At 28.2% G+C, this 19,019-nt stretch overlaps 1 protein-coding gene across 2 annotated transcripts in view; it reads left to right on the top strand.

The window, feature by feature from the left end:
• LOC145307213 (uncharacterized) overlaps positions 1-17,334 on the top strand; it is a 137,094-nt gene extending 119,760 nt beyond the window's left edge. For both annotated transcript variants that reach the window (XM_080149601.1, XM_080149595.1), the window contains 4 exons: positions 12,025-12,107; positions 12,476-12,592; positions 14,523-14,847; positions 15,074-17,334. In XM_080149601.1, the coding sequence (XP_080005727.1) occupies positions 12,025-12,107; positions 12,476-12,592; positions 14,523-14,847; positions 15,074-15,159 (611 nt within the window). In that variant the 3' untranslated portion in view covers positions 15,160-17,334. The remainder of the gene's footprint in view (positions 1-12,024; positions 12,108-12,475; positions 12,593-14,522; positions 14,848-15,073) is intronic.
• Positions 17,335-19,019: the final 1,685 nt, after the last annotated feature.

Genomic DNA, 19,019 nt, shown 5'->3' with positions numbered 1-19,019 from the left:
AATTACATTGTAGGGATGTTTAGAAAATCGATCAATCACCAATAAAATGGTGTTTAACAAATCGAATGTTATAAAATTGATGCTTTTAAGCCCCAGTAAATGCCACTTAATGCTTTGATGATGTGTTTAAGAGTGGCAAGGGTGTAATTTGTACATTTAAATGCAGGGGTTTAGGGATGGGTATATTAACTAAAAATTAAATAGTTACAAAAAAAGCAACAAAATTAAGAAATTTACCTACTTGAATCTAGAGTATTGTTTCAAAGTTTTAGTATATTTCTATTTTCTTTCTTTTTTCATATTAGATTTAAAAACAGTGGATTTTGTGATGTAACATATCTCTAAACCTGATATAAATGTGTATTTTATGTAATTTAATTGCCATATTTACAAATAGATCAGTAAAGAACAATTTTCTGAAAACCAATCAATAATAAACGAGTAATGTGGTTGGATTAGTTGTTTTAATTTAGCATTTTAAACATATTTTGAAACTTCATATCGGTTTAGCGGTTAGCAAGATACTTCGGTTTATACAGACAGACAAACATTCAAACAAATATTTATAGACATCATGTTACTTTTTATATAAGGATATTTACATTACACAATTACTATATTCTCTTCTTAAATGTTCGTCTATCTAGTCCTATTATTTGTTTAATAGAATGATTATCAGAGGATATAATTTCTGTATTTACATTGGATTCTCTTATAAGATTGATTATGTGTGATCAACACAATTACAAAACTGTGCAGCAAAATCTATCAATAAAAGTTGTTATTTGTTGAGGGAAGCAACCAAAAATAACAACATAACGATAATTTAATAACATTACTAATACATTTTTTGTTAGTAGCTACAAATTTTATGTTATTTGGATTTTGTGTCAAAAAAGACTCAGTAATAAAAAGGTTCTTGGCTATTTTCAGTTTCTTACACCCTCATATTTTTTTTTATCCATGAGAATGTCTGCATTTTCGCTTTCTCTAGGGCAAAGTTTGTAGATGCTAGGGATGCAGACACTAATTAACAAATAACAGAATCAAATAAACGAGTATTTATAAAGATTCAAGAGTGAAAAAATCCCTAATTTTCCAAATGGCAAGACTTGTATCAATACACTGTGGTTTGATGATGTTAGAACAAATGGCAAATTATAGGGGTTAGAAGTGACCAATAGAGTTATATATAATTAGAGGGTCCTAAATAGAGTTAGTGTTAGTAGAGTCATTCATCATTAGATGAATTTAAGGGACAATAGAGTTATATAAAATTAGACGAACCTAAATAGAGTTAGTGTTAGTAGATTCATTCATCATTAGACAAGTGACATTTGAGTTAATAAAATTAGAAGGATTAAAGAACTATGGATATATGATTATATATTATATCATTACTTGATTTAATTATAGCATTTTTTTAATATTTCAAATATATTGTTTGCTTGAATAATTGTATTCTAGTTTTGAAATAAAACAAATATTTATAATCGATCACTGCCATTAAACAATGTTTAGAATGAAAATATTTTTCTTCTGTCAAATATACATCTATACTTGCATTTTTGATAATTCAGATTATACAAATAGATGCATGGATAAGGTTCCTGTAATGTTTTTAAAGTTTTATGGATAGAATAAAATAAACATAAAATCTATATATATGACAAAAACTAGAAGCTTCGCTATTAATCTTAAGGGATAAGATGCAGACACCCCCATCCACGATAAACAAAATCACCCTGTCTGTAGATTAGAATTATTGGTAAAAAAGTTTTAACACTGAAGGTTTAAATGATAAAGTTTTAATAATAGCCATGATAGTTTAAAAATGAGAGATAGTTTTTTCAAACTTTGAGTACCAGTATTTTTTATTTTCCGATTTCCCCTCCTTCCCAGCTTAATTACTTTCTGTTTTTCATGTTTGTTTTACAAACTATCCATCCCTTTTCCTGTACTTAAGCATGACTTTGTCAATAGACCTATTGTATGCCATAATATCTTAAATCTTAGAGGGTTAAAGGAAAGTAAATGAAGAAAAAATATTGTTGTAACATAACTTTTGTAATATTTACAGTTATGACTTATAAAAGAATTCTGCTATAGTTTTATATAATGATAAGATTATGCACCTTTTCATTGAGTAAGGCATTCCTTTTATCAATACTACTAATATTAGAAGCAGATAGTAAAATTGCCTCTTTGGTAGATGAACCGAAAGTATGAGATAAAATGTAACCAAGAAAAAAGTAAAACTTTAATTATAATTCAAAATTTAAATAGAATTTATAAATCATAAATCCTAAATTTCATTTGATTTACTTATCCTACATCCTATCATTTTATCTAAATTTTCATCTTATTTGAGTATAGGCCAACTTTTACTATTGCTGCCTTATATAGGCCTAAGCAGGCTTCTTTATATTAAAAATAACAAATATAATTTTCTAGGAGTGTGGACACTCTATAGCTTATTTTTTAGCTTTACTCTAGTTGTATAACTACCACTTCTCAGTTTTTAAAACACTATAAAATTATAGAAAGAAAGAGTTTTAATGACAATTTGAGAAATTAAATGTTTAGATAAAAGTGGTAAAAAGCAATGATATTTTCATTAATTTGATATAAAATGGCTTTAAATATATTTGTTTGGCAACCAATTGATAATCAAATTGAATCCAAAACTCGATGTAACCAATCACACCCACGTAGGATCAGTTTTTAAACTCACAGTTTTGGTTTCCAGTTGTACTTTACTGAATTGTAATTGCTTTAGGAGATGTCCCTTTGAACCTTAAAGCATTCTCTTATAGGACTTTTTCATAGATTCTATAGTGTTAACAAGAACATGATTATTAGGAAAAAACAAAAAAATCTAAAGTTTGATATTGATCATCATTTTATTTTGATAATGTACAGACCATTTTTATTTTTGCAATTTTATTTTGATATAAATATCGAGCAAAACAGAAAAAGCATCATATGAAAAAGTTTACTAAATGATATACAGATCAATTCACTATGAGTTTATTTTTTACTTTGACAGTTTAAATAATATTTTAGAAAAGTTTTGTTTAAAAACTGTATGATGACTTGGAAGCATAAAATTTCCCACACTTATCTTGTCAACCTACATTATATCAATCTTAAAACAGGTTCTAGTGTCATTCTATATCAGTAATATAACATCAATGTAGCTCCATAGCACAAACAAATATCATACTGTTATTTTAATGCTATTAAGAACTATAGAAACAACTATAAATTTATGCTCCATTAAATTAATTAATCCAGTTTGGAGCTGTAATTTCTTACATAAAAGGCAATAAAAAACATGATAGAATCATCTTATTGATCTTAAACTTTGTAAAACCAGTAAATATTGCAAAGAAAGTTTGTTCTCTATTGAACTTTGTATCTTTTAAGAGGAAAGGGTATTTGATTTATAATACTTAAAACTTCAATCTCCTAAATGCCAAATTCAATTTAATAATTTTTTTTACAGATAGTTGATAAATTTCTAAATATCTTCCAATTGAATATGTATTCAGCTTTAATTTTGTTGCTATTGTCATCATTGTTTGATATAAAGCTACATATACTTCTATAAGAAATTATATCCTATTTATCTCACGATCTTGAATCAAATGGCCTTAATAACAAATTAATATGATATTGATTGTGCTGGTCTAATATGAAAATTATTACTTTATTACAACAATTCAATTTACCATATTTAGGGAAATTTTGTCCACTTCTGGGATAAATAAACAATTAAATAGGCTAAAAATAAAAAGCCAATATCTTTAGTAAAGCAGTAAGGTTATTTTGCCTGTCCTTTAAGATCTCACTTACCAACAAACCATAGAGCCTGGAATGTGTTTGCACTATTCTATTAATAAATTTAAATGTTGGGATGATTTTAGGATATGTTGTTTATTGGGTTATAATGTCTAAATAACAATGAGACAAATTAGATCTTTTAAGTTAATATAATCTCAAAGCTTTGAGGGGAAAAAACACTACAAGATGTTATTATAATAGGTTTCATGACATTTCGTCTTATCCCTTTATCCATTTTCTGATCTAAATAATTTCTTGTTTCCTGTTATTAAATCAAAAATTTCAACAAAGTATAATTATGAATTTGTTTTATTTTTTTGCTTTTAAAGAACTTTTTAAGTTAATTAAAATTTATTGAAAAAGCTTTTATAGGTGATTTTTAAAATTAGGCCTTAAATGATATTTTTCACATTTTCTAATAAAAAACTTACTAAAATAATATTTACATAAAAAGTACAACTTTTATATAACTACATTGACATTGACTAGTGGCATATGGTTGACATGATTCAATTTATTCAAAATTTATTTATTTAAGAAAAAACTCTGGTTATTGCATGTAATTTAGCCAGGCCCCAGGCATATCACCCTGTAGCACTCCAAACACACATACACACACACCCTGTACTACAGCACACACACACAAATAGACCATTATTTTCATATTAACCATTTTCAATATCAAATTTTCAACTTTTTCTTGAAACAATCGAAAAGTTATGACTGTTGAAATAACCACAGTTACTAGGCGGGGGGAAAGAAAATTGGTTGAAGTGGGGAGATTTATTATTTTGAATTTAATAGTTTTTATTGTTAATTTGTTTTCTAGACTGTAATTTAAATTCTATATTTTCTGAGAATAATATCATTATATTTTTGGAATATGTATACATGTATATATAAATAAAATTATACAATATCATTATTTAATAGTTTCTTTTGTATGAATTATCTTTAGAAGAAACTCATCTCAAAATATCATAAAATTAACTTGTCCCAATGAAATCTTTCTTCAAAACTAAAACTCAATTTATTTAATAGAGAATATATCTATGGGTTTAAAGAGTTAAAGGTTTTATAATCTGATCTAAGTAAAAAGAGTTCACTATTTGAATGTTTCGCCGCCTACTCAACTTTTTATTATTTTCTTAGTGTACCATAGGTTTCAATGATATTCATTATTTAAAAGTAGCATGAAAATTTTATTAAGTATATATGTTTGCAATTGGCATCAATGTATAAAATCATTTTCAGTATGGAATCGAAACCGAATAATATTTTAATATACGCGGAAAGGTGGATGAATAACTATTCTCGTATTCATTCGAATCCGGCGGATTGGAACCGGTTCTCATCCATACGAAAAAACTATGTCTAGCATCGTATTATAAACGGCTTTCTACGAATATAAATATGTACAAGGCACGGGCTAAAAAACTGGTTTTAATCTTATAATTGTACATTCCAAATCCGCGGAAAGTCTTTTATAATACGATGAAAGAAATAACTATTCTTATATTTAAATTATCAATATTTGGTTCCATTTTATCAAACTCTATGGTATACTGAATATTAGCGAATCATTCTTTTCATAACAAAAAATACCATTAAGATACATTAATCTATTAAAATTAAACTTATGAATTTAAAATCAAGTTATAAAAAAATAAAGAATAGAGGCATAATGTACAGGGATCTAAAGGGATAAGACCGCGGACGATAAATTTTTTATACATCCCAAATGATGATGAACAAAGTTACCCCTTCTGTAGATTACAATTAGTAGTTGAGATGTTTAGACACCCAACTTAATAAACCAATCAATCAAAATTTAATAAAGACCCCAAAGACTATAAGCAACAAATATAAAAGTGTTATTACAAATCTTTAGGGATTAGTGTAATAAGCAGCCTAATGTGCCAACTCTCCCAAATAAAGCACCAGAAATGATCTGGTTCTTTAAACCTCATAGTCAAATTAAAGAAATTTTAGATATGGTATATAAGTTTTGTGTCCAAAAGTTTTTTATGTTTCTTTAAATACAGAAAGCAAAAAAATTCTAAAACATTTCAAAAAATGTTTTAATAACTTATCTTTATTTATTTTGCTTTAAAAATATAGGTATATTATGCATATATGTAATAAGGCAATGTCAAAAGTTCACATTTTGGTGTAGAGGCTGTTTTCTAAGCCAATTATATGCATTAGGATTACAGTACAGTTTGTAATTCAAAATATGACAGTCTACTGTGATGGTTTTAATTTTAATATCTCTAAAAAGGGAAATGTGTATATTGTGCGTCCATCCTTTACTTTAGTGTAGATATATCTAATTAAACAAAGGCCTAGAAATTACTCAGTGGTTTCTCCCCCCCCCCCTCCCCACTCATTACCCCCTTTTTCTTTTAAATACATATAATCATGGACAGGAAGACGTATTCTGATGAAAATTGTTATTGTTTTGGAGCAAAAGGCATTATGTCATTTATGATAAAACAAAAAATATTAAAGCTTAAATTTACCTGTAACACTATTTTGATAATGAGATATATTAGATAGTCTGGTGTTTAATACTTTTTTACCATCTGTCGCTAAATTTTCTTATTGACTTTTGTATTTTGTTTAATACTAGTGTTTGCGCCCCTAGCATCCATGGGCTCTGTATTCAAAGGTGTAAGAAGGGCGTAGAAAATAGCCGAAAACCATCTTATGTGAAGCTTCCATAAAAAAGGAGAACTCAATCAGATCAGTAGTTAGGGAATCTTTAAGATTTAGAAAAAAAACCTACTTTTTATAGTAGGAATTGTCATGTACTACTATTTGTTTTTCATTATATTAGTTTCTGTTCTGTATATAATAATACAAAAGATATTTAGAGGCAATGCTAGAAAGATAGGGGGGAGGTTAAAACGAAAGGCTTAGTTAAGGAAGGGAAGGGGTTGCATCAAATATTAAAATTACGCTCTCGTGAAAATTTTAGGACCACAAACGGTTATAGTTTCCTTTCTAGCCTCAGCAGTAATTACTAAACATTATTTTTCTTACATTTCGATTCTTTTTTTTCTACAATTATGACGCGGCGAACCGGATTTAATTTTGCAATTATAATATGGTGTATGGCGGTGTATTGATAATTTGACACGAATTTTGGCAGGCACTGTAAAAAAATAGGCTTCTGAAAAAAACTTAGCTTTTCTTTATTAGTAGTTAGGTTAAAGTCTTAAAGGCTATAACAAAATACTTAATGAGTCTCAAATATGAATAACAAGCGGCTACGATTGCACATAAATAGCATAAAACCACCCCCTAAGACTTTCAGAAAATAGAGTGCTCATTTTTTTGAGTAGTTATAAAAATCTTAGGCATAGACTTTATAAACTAGGATATGTAGAGTAGCTTAGTAACATACAAAAGAAATTTTGAAGGGATAACGACAATAATCGCTAACCGCTGAACCGATATGGTTCTACTTTACCATGTAAGAAGGTTTAAAACTATTTTGAGGAGCTGTATCCCCCTCAAAGGAATTTAAGGGGTGGATATTATTGAAACCAAAATTAAAATTGAGTGTCAAGCTCAACCCCCCACAACCTCAAGAGCCCCTAAAGGCCTCTAGGGCGTAGCCATTAGTAAATTATATATCTATAGTTTATGCTAGATTTTTGAACTTATACTTTACTCAACTCGCATTAACCTAACAAGAAAATAATTAAATTTAACATTACAATTGTTTTCAGTTAAATTAATGTTTTTTTAGAATAAGTTAAATTAATGGTTTTTTAGAATAAGGAAAAAGTTATTATATTTCTGGCGCTTTAAGTAAGAGTTTGGATTTAAATGATTTAATACTTTTTCTGTCTGTTGCTTCGAGTACTTTTTGAAATTTTTTTGAACAGCAATTTGACAAATTTGAACATTTTTATTTTTCTTATTAGATTTGGAATAAGCAGCTTTTTAAAACTAGGTTTATATTTTTATTTTAATCAGAAAAAAATATCTAACACATTTTCCTTATACATTTTTAGCTTGATTTAGAATTTTTTTTTAAATTTTGTTCAATTTTAGTTTACTGTGTAATGATGGTTTCTAAGTTGGTAATAACTAAACCATGATAATGAGTTTATTCAACTCTTTTAATACCAGTAAAAAATATCTAAAAAGAAATATCTGCATTTCCCATCATGTGTATTTAACTAGATCTACCATCAAGTGTCCATGCCTTGTAACATTTATGTAGAACAGATGACGTCATGCAATAAAAATACCAAATAATAGGCAAATGCAAACACTAAATTACTAATTGCAGGCCAGTATACATTTTAATCGACCAATGGTAGGCCAGTATGAAGTGATTTTTTACAGGCACGATAAAAAGCTTCAAGATTTTAGTAAAGCAGTGGTGTGCAAAAGGTGATTTAAATTATAATATTAGAAATAACTGGCTTTCCCTTTTTTTAACCGCTCTAGAAAATCGCTTTGCACGCCACTAAAGTAAATTTTAAATGTTAAAAAGCTCATTTTAAAAATTTTCCTCCAAAATAAAGTTAAAAATACTGACTTTTTTTTAGGTTTAGTTAGGTTAAGTAAGGGTTAATTAAATGAAGGGCTATTGCTAGCAGTTTTAAAAACATTCATGTATTTATGTTTAAATTAAACGAAAAGTTCTGTAATCATTCTACTTTTAAACATTTTTTTGTTCATTGTAAGAATCCTTTTAGAAAAAAAGGGGGGGGGGGGGTGAATGCTTACCCCCACAAACCATAATGGGAGGGTGTGTATCGAGGGGAAATTTATGTAGGGGGCGTGGACGGTGAAAATAACAATTTAGGCAACCAAGTAATATTGAAATATTGGAAATTTGTTACATTTAATATCCATCTGATATACTGAAATATATTTACAGCCATATGTTCATAAACAAATGAATTTCTTTAGTTATTTTAAGCGAAGTTTTTACATGATCATGGTATGTATGTATGTTTGCATAATAGGATTTTTTATTATTTCGAAAGGCTTTAGAAAATTTTGAATAAAGTGGAATTTGGTAACACTTTTTCTTTTTGATTAATTTTATACAAAAGTTCAAATCTGACCAATAAAGCTTTCTGAAACAAAGAATCAAATGAATAAGTTATTTTTGATAAAAAAAATCCTGTAATATAAAGTAGTGGATTTTCTTATCTGTAGCTTAAGACCTCGAAAAATATTGGTCCAAAATGGTTTTACTTAATAGGGAAACTTAATAATTGTCTTGGGGTGGTTTTAGGCTATTTTTGTGACCCCTTACATAATAGAAGCAAATAGGAATATGTAAACAAAATTATAATATAAAACAAATATGCCAAAATACACAGATTTTCTATTTATCAATTATAAACCACAAGTTTCAAATTGTATCGATTTAAACCAGGGCAGGGGTAAACAGGCAGTAAATAATTAAAAATTACGAATTATTCAAACCAGTGTCGTACACAGGGTTTTGTCACGGGGGGTGTAAAGAAGAAGAAGGCCGGCCTTCGAGATTTAGATTTTAAAGTGGTGTTGAAACCCCCCTTCCTATGAAACGAAATGTTTTGAGGACAAATATCGACCAATTGACAAAATTCGAGAACTTTAATTAGTAAAATATCAGTTTTAGATTATTTGTATAAATACTAAAAATACTTTAAATCCAACAAATTTTGTATCCCAAAATATTGTTAAAAAATCTCTAGATCACCTATAAGAGAAAATTTGTTACTAAATATTTATCGGACTTACAAACTTTTAGTGAAATTTCTTACTCTTCTTCCCGTGTTGATGTACGGTATTAGAAATGTTTTGGTCAGTTTAATATGTGTAGACATGCCATAAACTGAGTTCATTCAAACAATTTATCTATCTATCTGTTTATCTAACTGTCTATCTGTCTATCTTATTATTTGTATGTCTATCTAGCTATAGTTCTAATTATCCATCCATTTATTGTATAAATCTATCTATAAATTCATCCTAAATTCTACCAATTCATTTCTTATAAATCTACCTATCTATCTTGTATATCTATCTATCAATCTATCTATCTTTCTAACTATCTATCTATATATCTGTTTATCAATCTATCTATCTTTATTTCTATCTATAAATTAATCTATCCTAAATTATACCAATCCATTTTTTATAAATCTACCTATCTATCCATTCTTTCTCTTCGATTGCCACTAATGGACACTATTAAAAAAATCCTAGGAGAAAAAAAATTAACTAAAAAAGGGGGAGGTTGAGTAGGGGCACATGACACCCCTAGGCCTCATATTGATATATTACAGGGATTTTGCCGGGTTCTTGAATTATTTTCCAATAAATATAACATTACATCTTTAGATTAGCTAAGGCTTGAATTATTCTGTGATGTTCTTGTAATAAATATGTATGGAAACAGCCAAAAGGCCTATCATGTATTATATCGTTATATATGGGCCCTGCCTAGGCCATTTCAAAGTTTACAAAATAAAGTATTTATTAAAATAAATATACATACTTTTTAATGTTTCTTATAAAATATGATAACTTCTCAGCCATCTCTTGGCTAAAAGTTAAATATTATTATACTTTAGTCGCTAAGATTCATTTAAAAATATGTACAGTAAATTAGCAAGACATATATTTATTAAAGATTTAAAATACGTAGAAGGTTTTATTGGTAACAAAGAAAGATTTTATTTTAGTGGTAGGGTGGTTGCATAAAAATAGCCTAAAACATTTACAAGACTACGTTTTAAAAAAAAAGGAAAAGCCTAAAATATGTGGACCTAAGTGAAGCTTACCTAAAATGGAGAACTATATCTGTTCTATGGTATAGGTTAGCGAGATCTTAACAGACAAACAACAAACCCTACGTCAAACAATATGATAAAATGGAAAATCTGCTAATTATACAAAAAGTACAATTATAGAATATGTTTGTGAGCCACTAATACACTGCTTTATGTTGATATGTTGGCCCTAGGGCGTAGAAACTATTTATTCCACCAAAATAAAATCATTTAATGTCATCAGACGTGTGCGCAGTTATCAATCAATAATCGTGCTTGGATTTAGATAAATATTCTTTTTAAAAAATATTTAAACCAGTTTGTTAGAAGCTTTAATTACAAAAAAGAATGCAATTTGTTGGTTTTACATTAGTTAAACTATAATTATAAGTATTCATAAAATATTAGAGTAAGACAGACAAAGAGTTAATTTTTTTATAGAAAAAGAAGCTTTATGTAGTGCTTTAAAAACGACGTCATACTTGCCTACCATCGGTCATTTAAAATATATACTGGCCTACATTGGTAATTAAGTCTGTGTATTGACCTATTATTGGTCATTTGTATTGTATGACGTCATTTTTAGACACTTTAAAGAGTTTCATAGAAAAATTCCTGTTCTAAATTCACTTTTTTCTTAATTTTGTCCAAATCTATGTTTATGTTATTCGTTGGTCGCTTTTCTGTTATTTTAGAGAATTTTTAAAACCTTTTAATTTATCCCTATTCGCTGCTTATTAAAGTACTATCCTTGTTTGTTAACAAATGTATTCAGCATATAAAGGTTTTCATATTAAAGGACCATTAAAAAGTTGTATATGATGATAATAATAAGAGAGGTGTGGGGTATAATTTTATCATTATCATTTCTTTATATATGTACACATAGAATGAAACTTTAGACTGAAAATAAATGATATTGAATTATTGAAATGAAAATTTGAATGATACTGTTTTTGCATTAGAGGTTTTTAATAAGATAATTTATGAAAAGATCAATGTATTATTTGTATTCTTTTTACATCGACATAAAAATAATATTTATGTAGTAATAGTTCATATTTTACTGAAAACTTTAAAGTAATTCAGATCTTAAGGGATAAGACAATGGACAATGTACTTTGTATATCCCCAATTATTATAAAAATGCCCTTTCTTTAGATCAAAATTATTGGTAGATAAGTTTGGACACTGTTAGATTGTACCAACCAATCAAGATAAAAAAAGTCCAAACAGTTTTTAAACAAATGAATAATGTACTAGTAATTGTATATTTTACAGACTCCTTCCTATTAAATAACCTCAAAAAACTCAAAAGTACAACTTATTATAAGCTAAATTTTTATAGAATTGTCACCTTATATTACAACTTTTTAAATTGCAGGTTCGAGATCACCTCCAGGATTACCAACAGGCCCACAGGATCCTCTGTCTGCTTTTGAAATGACAAGATTAGCTCTATTAAAGGTAAATTTATTTCCAATTTTATTTTTGCAAGAAGAATTAGGGTAAAAGGTAGCGCAACAACAACAAACCATTACAATTTTTAATAAATGAACGAAAAAAGCTAACCGTGACGGACTGACGGACAGACCGGCCTTAATTATAGAAAAGCTTCGCTTTAAAAAATATAGTAATGATTTTTAAATGCATGATACTTATATAGTAAACTTTGATGCAATTGTTATCAAGAATAAAATTAGATACTTTAGATCAAAGTGTAAGGATATGATTGCAATATTTTGTTCATCGCTTCAAAAATCATAATTCATCGCAGCATCTGCATAATTAAAAACAAAAGATAGTATGTCCATTCTTATGATTTGATTATTTAGATGTACAACCAGTCTGGTATGGGCGGAGATCCCCGACCTCCCCTCTCCCTTCCAAACCTCCCCCTTCCCCCTGACCTACCCACTCTACACCAACAAGAAAAGGCTATCAATCTACAGGTAAGATTTGCAATCCAAGTTTGATTGATACATTTTTAAGCTGCTTATAGTGCCTAATAAAAATGAAGTTATACTATACAAATGACTAATAATAGGCTAGTATACATTGTAATTTACCAATGGTAAAATGTTTACTGGCCTTTCATTGGTCATTTATTTAGCAATATAAGCTGCTTTCATTTTTGATTGAAATGATATTAATTTCTTGTTTTTATAACTCTGAAAATAATAGTTTTACGACGGATTTTGGCAAAAAAAACTAATTAAAGCAAAAATCAATTTAAAAGTAAGAATTCATTAAAATAACTGTTGCGAATTTTAATAAACAGTTTGCAAGATTTTATTGTGTTTATTTTGCTTTGTTTTTTTCTAAAATCAATTTTGTAGATAATTGCAGACAATATTAACATTGAAAGTATCGTTGACCTTCAATTCAAATTACATAGATACTAATGTCTTAAAGGGTGTCTCAAATTTTTTTTAAAAAGTAAACTTAGTAAACATTTTGTGAATTTAATACTTATTAAAACATATTCATTCTCAATTCCTACTTTTTCTTTTAATATTTTATGCTTTTATATGGTCTTCTAGTTCTCCGTTATTTCCAGACTCCTCTGGGCTAAGGATTTGAGAGAATTGTGAAATTTTTTAATGGTCTTGCTTGTTTTATTTTTCTAATTTAAATTAGTATTTCTCAAAAAACTGAAAAGGTTTAAATACCCTTTAAAGTTTAAAGTATGGATAAAAAATTATTAGGAACACCCTGTATGTGTATGCAAAAACAAATACACACTCATATTTGCACACAGATATTAAACACACACACAGAAATTGTACACACATAATGACTTTGTTTGTTCATCTATAGAATGTCCCAAGCTGCTAGGCTATCAAACAAAACAAGGATGAATTGTCATCTTGTTAATCATGGCGAAGCTTTTGTTTTCATCCATAAAACTATCATTTTTTTCTTCTGGTGTTTTGTATATTAATTCATAAGAATTTAATATCACTTGTCCTAAAACTGTTTTTATATATTGCCCTTTTTTCTACTTGTATTATACTGTTTAATACTTTATTATTCTTTAATAATCTAAATTGTATTCATTTACTTATGAACTTAATTCAAGCTCCAAAGAAATTACAGAAAAGAGTCACTTTTACAATGCAAAATTGCAAAAGTAAGAAACAAATTATCTACGGAAAAGCTAGTGCTTAATTATTTTGATTTGACATAGCTGAGGCAATGAAAATCTACTCAAGTGAAACTAATGTGTGTGCAAAAGATAATTCTTATTTTTACTACACACACATACACACACACACCTAAGTATACACACTCATACATACACACAAGCAGACACACTTTAAGCAAAAAGATATTGAATTAAGATGTGCAAAGCCAGGAAAAGATTTTAAGTGAAAAATAAGTAACAAAAAAAATCAGTAATGATATTTTACTAAGACATTTGCTACGAAATTTTCTTCATACAATTTTGCCTGTTTTGTTTTCCAACATTACAAGAGCTTGACTACGCTACAATGATGAATATGAACTTGTTTTTCATGCATATTCAAGTCGTTAAAAATCTGTCAATCTTATGACTTCCCCCCTTCACATTATGCATTTTTAGGCTCTTTAAAAAAAGGAGTACAGGGCTTAATTTAATTAGGTAATTTTCTCAAGGATAGGACAATAAGAAGAAAACTTTTTGCATCCAACTTTGATGCCAGTCAAAGATAAATATATGATTTTGTAAAAATGTATTCCTTTTTAAATCTATTGTTTATGTTTAAAAGCAATGCAAATAATTAAAAAACAAATTAAAAATAAAACTAGAGTAAAAAGTAATATTTTTCACTGGGTGTCATCTTGAATCTTGGCAGGAATTGTCTTCAGACAAAGTTTTAATAATTTGTTCTCTTTCAGTTGGAGCGAGAACGACAGGAGCGTGAGAACATGCGCCACCAAGTCCAGGAGATCAGAGAGATTAGGGAGCACGAGGAGAGAGAGAGGGAGAGGGAGAAGCGCAGAGAAATGGAACTGAAAAGGGACAGGCTGCCAGAGGAGCGGTCATCTGCCCTGTCTGGTCGGGGAGAGGGGGGACTCAGCTTGGACAGAGATGAGGAGGGAGTGTCCCCTCCCCCCTCCAAGAGGACTCACATGGATTCTGATGAATCTCCAGAACCGGTTTTGACAGGCACTGCTCTTCTTGCCTCTGTAGCTGCTACAAATATTAAGATTACCAGTCAAGGTAGGTTTTTGTTTTTAAGCGCTTAGCTCCTATCAATCTGTACGTTATTCTGTAACGCTATCAATCCCTGTTGGTCAACTCTCTTACTTTTATACTCACTAAATTACATGAAAGTTTTTCTTATTTTTACATTAAATATAGTCATTACTAAATATTTAGAGATATAATTTTTTTCTTTGAATTTTCATTGATATTTTCTTGCGTGTTACAGTTTTATATTTTTTAGGTGAAGGACCTGACAGCTCACTTGTTGTTTGTATGGAATTAAATGGACAAACATACCAGGGAATATTATTCCAGAAACACCATTAATTACAGAAACATTGTTCATCTTTTTCTTCTTAAATGAACAGAAAAAGTATAAAGTTAATTGCATTCAAAAAAATTATTTAAAATACAGAAGAAGTGAAAAAGTGCCATAGACCTTAAAATCTGCTCTAAAAAAGATAAAACCTGTATTATATGTTACCAGAAAAGCGGTCTAAAGTCTAAATTAAACAGTCAAACTATTAAGAAAAGAGACATCTAGTGCCGTGAATTTGAGTTATAATTAGCCCAGTGACTTTGTTAGGCAAAGATACAAAATAAAAACATTATAGAGTAATTTTTATGACAATTACTCAAACTTAAAGTCAAGTTAATTTAAATCTTCCAGTGAATTATATATTCTAAAAACATATGATTAGAAAGATTCTGTTTTTGAAATTAAAATTTAACAATATTTTTGTCTGCAATATTTAATCATACCAATTGTTGTTAAAATATATGATTGATAGTTCAGGGTGTATAAAAATGTCAATGGTTTTAAATCCAAAATCCTATTAGTTTCAGATCAATACAATTACCGAAGTTGAAAATAGATAAATTACCAAAAAGTTTAAAATCTCAGTTTAGAATATTCTAAGCTTCCTTATAATTTCGTATTTTTGTCTAACTAACTTTTTAAAAACTGTGTATATAAAAATAACAAGATTTACATGAAGACAAAAATCTCCATAATTATGAAAATTCATTTAGAATCTCTACCTTAAAAGTCTGATTATTTCAGTTTTAAAAAACTAAATTTTATTAAAATCTACTTTTTTTTAAAAGGAGTGCATCACTCAAAAAATCTTTTTATGTTTTAAAATTCATAGGAGTACCTATAAAGTAAACTTATACAAAAAATGTTAGATTTTACTAAAATTTTGTTAATTGTTTTTAGTAGACACTTACACCCTGACATAAAGATACAAACTAATGTTGCCCAGTGGATTTAAATCGGGGATATAAGGGATAGAACAACAGGATAAAGAAAATAATTCAAAATTTTAACATCTTTTTAATCATTGACAAAGAAACATTATCTTTCTTCCAAAATGTCCACCAATTAAAAACAAATTAAATCATCGAAATTAATGTCACTATTTTTCTGGAGTATAATGCTTCTTTGTCCAAAGGCCTTTTCCTAATATCCCTGGTTCAAAAAAATACAACTTAAAGTGTTTTTATCTATTAATGGTAATTTACCTGTCAATTTTCATTTAATTATAGTTCAACTTTCAGTGATTTTTTAAAATTTAATGAGTAAAATTTTATTTTACTCTAATTAAGTTTAAACCAAAAATTTATAATAAAACATTTTACTTAGCACTAAAAAGTTCAATTATATTTCGAAATATTTTTTAATTGAAGAAAAAAAATGTTTTTAATAAGTTGTTTAGAAAGCAACAAAAAAGTGTTAATTAGTCTAATTTATTCGGTGATTTTGGCTACACATTGCCAGGCAAATTAAATTTAGAATTTCTAACATCTAAACATAATTGCTTTAGCTTTGGCATGATATATTTATTAAAATGTAAAGGCAGTGGTTTTCTGATTAACAAGTTGTAGAACAGATTAAAAAAAGATTACTTTTCTTATCTTTTAGGCAATATTATACATCACAACTCCCTTGGGATTTTAGCCAGTCCTGTTCTACTACTTGTTTTTTAGACTACTGGTCCCTAACATGTAAATGAGGCAAACCTATCATATAAAGTGTTTATGTAGCTACAAAAGATTATTAGCTAGCTCTATCTATGATACTATATACTAAACACCATCCTTTAATTTTATCAAGACATTTTTCAAACTTGCAAAAATAGTTAAATGACACTTAAACAGACGAAACTGTTTTTGTAGAATTAAATTTTAAGAGTTTTTAATATAATTAAAGGCCTAATATTGTTATCTTTTTCCGCGGTTTGGAAAATTCTTGATTTGATTAAGGCTTGGTGTGATTATTAATGATTGATCTAGAAGCAGATTAGAAATAGAAACTTTCTTTCCCATACATCCATACATACACATATATTCAAATATTATAAACACTCAATTATAATATTAATTATAATTAGTAATGTTCTACAAGTGAAACCAATATTAAATTATTTAAACAGATGGTTCAATAATAATTTATTTTGAAAATTGTTTTAGAATCTCAAAAGAATTTATAATAAAAATAAACATTTTGATCATCTAGAATTTAATTGTTATATCGCACTAAATTCATTTACAATTGATAATTAGAAGTTGTTCTCAATTCATATTTAATATAAAATAATCTGTTTTATGTTTTTTTTTATAAAATTGTTGGTGCCAAAGCATATATACATAATCTTGGAACAGGGATATGTTAACTGATAAAATTTTTGTAATCTAACAAAAAATAACTTTTTCATTCTTTAAAAAAAAACATACTAAAGAAGCTACTTATAGTGTCGATAAAAATTGACGTCATACAATACAAATGACCAATTGTAGGCCAGTATACATTTTAATCCGCCAATTGTAAAATGCATCATTGTATACTCGCCTATCATTGGCCATTTGTATTGTATGGTGTAATTCTTTATAGGCACTATACGCTGCTTTATAATAAATTAATCAAACTTTTCTACAATTCAGCAGCTTGTATTTACTACTTTATTGTTTTTTAGAAAACTTATTCCTGTCCCAAGACCTAAACATAATAATTCTATCTGTTTTAAAAAGTTGATTAAAATGAGAAATTAATAAATGAATGTTATTTCCAAATTTGTGTATATAATTTACATTCATTAGATGTGGTTAGCGGGTTCCGGAGGCATTTTACAGTTTAATTTTAACCTCTAACCTATTGCTTCGGTTGAGTCAGGTAGACCATCCCATGTCATACTAGAGACGTTAAAAATGTTCCAATGTTGCTTTGTTAGGCAAGGCACATGACATTGGAGATACGTGTATATGTTTAGGCCAACAAACAGACAAAACCTAATAACTGTATGTCCCAATCCCACGGACCTTGTACTTTCAACCGGGTTTTTGAAGATCAACCAATATTGTAGGAAATGTTAATACAGCTAAGTAGCAGAAAACAATTTTCTAGCAAACGAATAGGTCCTTGGAAAAGGGGGACAGGTACTTATCTGTATATACATCTATACTACTTATCTGTTATAATATGCATAGTTTAAGAGACTTTAGTTGTGCAATCAAAGAATCTGTTAAGTGGTACTTTTTTTGATAACATGTGTGTTTGAACAGATAAAGAGACATTGCTCCTCTAAGTATTCTTTTATTATTAGACCTAACAATAGAGACATGTCATTATCGAGTTATGGTTAAAGATAACGACGTGAATAACAGGCAAATTAAACGATTTTACCATCTTGTAATACTTATCAATAGTTGAATAAACCTTTCTAGTACTCTATTCGTAAGTCTATTAAATATTGTGTAGGGGTCGCCTTTTATGGTATTCAGGAATCTTAAGGGATAAGACTATGGGCTATAAAAAGAAATACCTCACAAATTATGAAAATTATTAGTGAAAACATTTTGACAAACAATTCAGTATTTAATGCAAACCCATAAAGTATTTAAGCCAACGAATAGCAGAGCGAGATCATAAACATTTTAAATAAATATAATTTACAGTCCAATGTCCCTTTCCTCCCTGTAATACAATGTCTATAGTTTAGTATCAAACCAAGAGCAGGGGTAAGGTAAAAGGAAAGAAATTCACGGTGAAATGGAAAAGTAACTGCTCTTATTTTATCATTGTCTATTATAGATAATTTCAATGAAAATAGCATAGATTTTAATCAAAATACGTATGATATTGTTAGAGATCTAAGATATAAAGTTTACTAAATTATAGGGAAAATTCC

This window comes from Acartia tonsa, chromosome 2, assembly GCF_053477335.1.
Source record: "Acartia tonsa isolate MP-2025a chromosome 2, ASM5347733v1, whole genome shotgun sequence".
NCBI lineage: Eukaryota > Metazoa > Arthropoda > Copepoda > Calanoida > Acartiidae > Acartia > Acartia tonsa.
The sequence above is the reverse complement of the archived record's forward strand: the minus strand, read 5'-3'. Positions and strand labels throughout refer to the sequence as shown.